The 6,000-nt window shown below is 36.7% G+C and overlaps 1 protein-coding gene across 1 annotated transcript in view; it reads left to right on the top strand.

The window, feature by feature from the left end:
* Positions 1–3,282: 3,282 nt before the first annotated feature.
* The window catches only part of LOC117400744 (KH domain-containing, RNA-binding, signal transduction-associated protein 3-like), a 191,515-nt gene continuing 188,797 nt past the window's right edge, over positions 3,283–6,000 (top strand). Inside the window, exon 1 of the mRNA XM_059021297.1 lies at positions 3,283–3,685. Within this exon, the coding sequence (XP_058877280.1) occupies positions 3,595–3,685 (91 nt within the window). The 5' untranslated portion in view covers positions 3,283–3,594. The remainder of the gene's footprint in view (positions 3,686–6,000) is intronic.

Here is a 6,000-nt window from a genome sequence, read left to right as displayed (position 1 = left end):
GCGCAGAACAGCAGAGGCGACAGTTTTTGGCAATGACAGTTTTCTGCACAGCACGGGAGATATTCGTTATTCTTTGCTACTGTGATAGTATGTTCTAAATTATTCCCCTTCGATAGAGCCGCATGTAGTGGATTAAAGAGCCGCATGCGGCTCGGGAGACGCCGGTTGGCCACCCCTGCCCTAGACATGCGTACATTTTTAATCCAGTCATTTGGAAACCACTCAAGTTGTTCCCACCAGTCTTCTGGTTGGAAGATCGGCCAAATGTTTCGATCTACCGTCATGGTACTGCAGATCATCACCACTGTATTTAGCATTGCAGAAAAAGCAAAACGGTGTCTCTGCTGGTTTTGCAGAAAAGAGCAGAGCTGTGCTTGATGAGCTCTCGATCGATTACGTACTGTACTTTCTTCCAAAAGCATAAACGAAAACACGGCCTCCATGTCACACAAAACCTCACGATCGGTGTGTAATGATGGCCCGAGTTCAGTGGTTTGTTTAAACAGGGAGTCACTCACTTCAGTAATGAAAGGGGTGTGTGTGTACAACAAACAACCACAGCGAGTGCCGTTTGTAAATACAGTTGTCGAGCCAACTGCAGTGTGTGTGTACGAAGCCTAAGTTAAGCTGTTCAGTCCTATTGTCTTACCTGTTACTTGCAATAGCAATGTTATCACTGGTCCCACTTTCTGTTTTTGAAAATCTTTTTGGTTCTTTACAGACAACATGGCTGCTTCCTGGTATTGAATCACTTCCTGTGTTCTATTTCAAACTCCCTCCAATGGTCCAGCTGTAATCTGATCATGTGACTTACAAATAGCTATCAAGGGGCAGCAGGCAATCTCTGTATTTGAATGATTTGCATTATCTGGAAATGTTAATAGAGCTAGTAGAAATCTATTTTATATATATATATATATATATATATATATATATATATATATATATATATATATATATATATATATATATATATATCACACACACACACACACACACACATATATCTTTATACTTTTGTTTCAAAAACAATATATTAATAGAAACGTACATGTGAAAAGAACAGATGTCCCCACAGGCTACAAATCGTTGTTCTGGCTACTCTATCTTTATATCAGGAGACTTCACTGCATTCTGACACCAGGTCACATAAATCCCCATGCAGAACTCACTAGCCAGGGGTCGTGAGTCAACTCTGACCCCATTCAAAAGAACTCCAGTGATGTAGGTCCCTATAGGATGCCTGTGGAATAGGGATTGTATCATTCACTGCTAGCATGCCTTTATCAAGATGATTTCAGTAATATGAAAGGAAGGGAGAAGGAAAATGTTTGAATATTTTCAGTGTAGATGTCTTTAAAGAATTGTTTTTCAGTTATTCATTGTACGTTCATTCAGTATGGAAGTGATATAAAATAGTATATTGATTGAGATTAGTACTTGAGTTACGATTACTAGTATATATTCTTTGATGAAGAAAACCCCTTCACACTAATATTTAATATAAACTAAAACTGTTGTGTGAAAAAATACAATAATAATCAAATTCACAGATACCAACACTATATTCAAGCATTTTCAAATTGGCAGGACATCTGCCATAGCAACTGGGATTATCCTGTGTGATGCTGGTATCTGATATTTTACCTTCTGTAAACTCAATCAATTATTATTTTCTTTTTTTTCTATGTAAAACACGCTTTGAGTCTATTATTGTGTGACTCCTCAAAATCCAACTAATCAGATTAAATATTATTGACATGCAAAATAAGATGTTGTGGAATAAATAGATTAGGCCTCTATAACAGATGTGAATGGTCACATCCACACTGTTCTTGTTTATCATTATGCAGTGACTTCATTGGCACTATATGAACTGTACTTACAGAGTCAACAGTATGTACACACTGAAATTACACAGTTCATCATTTTATGAGGCTACGGCTTGGCTGTATCTATTAGTAATGCTAGAGCACTGTGATTCAGTTGGTTATGTCTAATAATTGCTAGTGTTGGCAATCAGTCGAAACTCTGTATAATGGTTTCTCGTCCTCCTTACTTTTTTAAGAATGTCAACTCAGAGTTGATTGCCTCCTTTTTAGTCACTTATGTGTTTGTCATTTTTGTATACAATGTTACCTCAATGGTATTCTATAATGTGCATAATGTAAGCAGTAAAAAGCTACATTTAAATAATTTAAAAAGTATTAAAACAAGAAAGAACAATAAAGAACACTAGAAAAGAGCACCTGAAATGTGCTCTAGGCTACACAAAGTGAAATGCATCCTGACATAGTGTAGCCCTACCGTATAGTGTACACATGCCATAGATACAGAGTACCAGTGCATTAAGTACAACCCACTTCATATAAAAACCTACTGTACAGTATAGTGAAACAGATGTGGCCTGTTATGAGAACATCTAGCAAACATAGATGGAAAGGACTTGCACTGGCACAGCATCAATTTCTGATTATTAGCAATGCATTGCTGAGAATGGTTACTAACAACAATGAGGTGCTATCAATCTGAGAAAGACATTCATTTTTAATTCATTCAAGAAAGGATCCAAGTAACTATACAAGGGCTTAGCATGTGCCTGACTGTTGGTACAGGATCACTTGAATAATATACTCGTACTGTACACTGTATATCTAAAAATCTGTGCTAAGTTAATGCATCCCCCCTCCTTTGGCTGGGCTTTCTTGGAACAGATCGCAGCTTCCTCTCAGTTACCATATTATCAGATACGAATGTATGTAAGCATTTGTATGCAGCCACTTAGGTTCTCAACTATTATTGCTGACAGAAAAACTGCAGATATTTTGAACATACCCGTACTGCATTTCTTCTTCGTCGCCGTCTTCTTTTTCATCTGTCATTTTCTCTTAATATTTTAGATCTGTCTAAAGTATTTATCAATATATTCGTCTTTGCGGTTTATGCATCACATCTGGGCTGCCAGGCTAACTGTGAAGTTACGTCTGAATGTCATAAACGAACTTACTGAATGCGTCTCTTTGACATTTTAATGCAAGCAAAGTAGAGGTACGTTAAGTTTGGGAACTGTGTGGTACGCGCTAACTGCTTGGAATTTAGAGTGTATCTGAACAACCTGTAAGAACCATGGACAGCTCCACCAGCCCGACTGAACGTTCCTCCAGCCTCACAGCATATACTGGCCTCTTTATCCTGACTGACGTTACCAAAGCTTAACCAGAAACCAGGCAGCGAAAACAATAGCCAATAAAACAGGCTGTGGGTTGGTCTAATTTGCTTGTGGAAACAACAGGAGGAGCCAGAAGGCTTGTTTTCAGAAGGGAGTCCGGGTTAGGAGGCTCGGTTGAGAGCGTAACGCAGCAGAGTACTCAGTATGCTGACGGGACTGTACTGTACTCATTAAAAGAGAAACAAGGACGCGAATCGTTTTAACTTCTGCTATCGAACTACTGCTAATACAGCTTCACTGATAAATGTAAACAGGTGTTTTTATCTTCTGGGGAACATACAGCGGAAGAGGAATACATATTTTGCATATTTGTTTTGTATATCTTTTTATTATTGTTATTATTTTGGACAAAAGAACAATACGGGATGGATAGTGAAAAGTACTTACCGGAGCTGATGGCAGAGAAGGATTCACTGGATCCATCTTTCCTGCACGCTTTACGACTGGTCAATCAAGGTAAACCGCGGGGAAACACGTTTTGTGTCTAACAAACTAACATAATATTTGTGTCGTCTTTGAATTGTTTTTAATTAATTCGATTGTTTACTCCATCGTACGTTACACATCTTATATGACACGTGTTAATTCACTGGGAAAGCTATCCCTGAAAAGTAACCGTGTCCCCAGAGATGATGGATGACATACTCCCTCGATCATGATCTGTCAGCCTGTGTGTGCATTAGCGTGGTCGAAGAGACAGGTAGTTTAGGGGGATCGAAGCAGTCAAGCAACTGACACAGTTTAATGTTGGATTTGCCATTTCAATAAACATGTGTGCCATTTACTCGGCTGGTTAATTTCAAACAATGGATCTAGTTTGAAGTGCCCTAATTATTTTTCAAAAGATGTTTTAAAAGCTTTGCAAATTCACATAGCCATGCAGTAACATACATCATTGCGTATTTACATATAAATCGTGGTGTAAAGCAGTTTCAGGGTAGTTGGTCTAATTAATTAATTGTTTGTTTAATGTCAAAAGTAACAATGTCAGTGGAGACCTGTATTGAGATCTCGTATAGGTTTCAGAAAGGAAACTTCCTACAGTTATGGGGTTGTACATTTGGAATGCAATATGTTTATACTGTATTACACAAGGGGCAGTTCTGGAGAGAACATATCATATTGTGCATGCAATACTCAAATAAAACAGTAATGAGTAGTGTGGTCTGTAGGTGTTTATTAGGCTGCGGAGAGACTAGCACAACTTTTTATTAATTGAAACAGTGGGTACCAATAATAATAATAATAATAATAATAATAATAATAATAATAATAATAATAATAATAAAGACTGAGTATAAGAAGTTCTCTGTTGCATTAGATTACGTATTATTATTATTATTATTATTATTATTATTATTATTATTATTATTATTATTATTATTATTATTATTATTATTATTTATTTATTTATTTATTTATTTTCTAGCAGACGAACTTATCAGGGCGACTTACAGTTGTTACACAAATATCACATTACAGATCAAGTCAAGTACAATAAAATTAGCAGATAGTAAGTTCAGATACAAATAAGAGCAAAATAAAGAAAACAGTAAATAATGACATTTTAGAGCGAATTCGAGCAGTAAACATGAAGTAAAAAAATATTTGCTTATAAGAGTAAATTCCATCACGACCACGTAGTCAGTACTATAAATAGATAACAAATAAGAGCAATTACAAAAGTGAGTGCAGATACCTTTAAGAGTAAAAACAAGTATCTACCTAATTGATGAAACTCTATATGTACCTGAATGTAATTTGTATTCGTTTTTTGGAAAATTGTCATCAGACTCACGAACCTAACAAAAAAACAAGAATTAGTCAACATATCTTTTTTAAAATAAGTGGTGTCCAGGTATCAGTTGATAGGCTCACTGACTCTTATCCATATATTTTTAAAAAGATTTACATATAAGTACATTATCAAAGCAAAACAAAATAAAAATGTTTAAGAAGAATGTTCAGGGGACAAGCTGTCATCTTTGTAATAGGGTTGTAACTGTATCACAAATAGCGAGCTGGCGATAAGGCTATATTTAAATCCATCATTAAAACCGCTGTTCTCCTTTTCAGCAACTGATCATCAGCAGCATAGCCTAATATATTCACACCTTCTCAAAGGAGCCCGCAAACAGTGCTCGGGCGATTTAGGAGACTACGTTTTTTTTAATGCAGTAAATAGACAGATTAAATACATCTATAAATTCCATTAACATAAACGATATTGCTTAACACAATAACATACACAGCCCTGTCTGCTGCTCCTGCTGCTCGCGCGGCTCCCCGGTACAAAGGTTTGGGCTGGGGCCAATGCCTGCTTGTTTCGCGTTGTTCTGCGTGCGGTAGTGAAAAGGAGAAACAAAATATAATGTTTTTAGTTATGCTGTATTCAACGTGATTGCACAGCACTTCATTGTTATTTCTGTGAGACAACCATGCAATTACTTCGTGTCAACAACATGAGAAAAACAAACAGGTTGCAGTTCAGGTTTTACCAGAGTTTTACATGGTCTGGGGCTGTGACAAAACAACGTGTTCTTCAGCTGAATTCAACCGCCAGAGCGCACCTCGGACATGGCTTGATTTAACCTAGTCGACAGCATGGCATAAATACGCTCATTTAAAAGTGTTTTTGGGAGACATGGTGACGGGGCTGCTGTAATCCTGCTGTTTAAACAGTACATCTGTTGTGTAAGACATTGCAAATTGTGTTTACATGTATGTATGAATGTATGTATGAATGTATGAATGTATGTATGTATGTATGT

This window comes from Acipenser ruthenus, chromosome 4, assembly GCF_902713425.1.
Source record: "Acipenser ruthenus chromosome 4, fAciRut3.2 maternal haplotype, whole genome shotgun sequence".
Classification (NCBI taxonomy): Eukaryota; Metazoa; Chordata; class Actinopteri; order Acipenseriformes; family Acipenseridae; genus Acipenser; species Acipenser ruthenus.
This window is presented reverse-complemented; position numbering and strand designations above follow the sequence as displayed.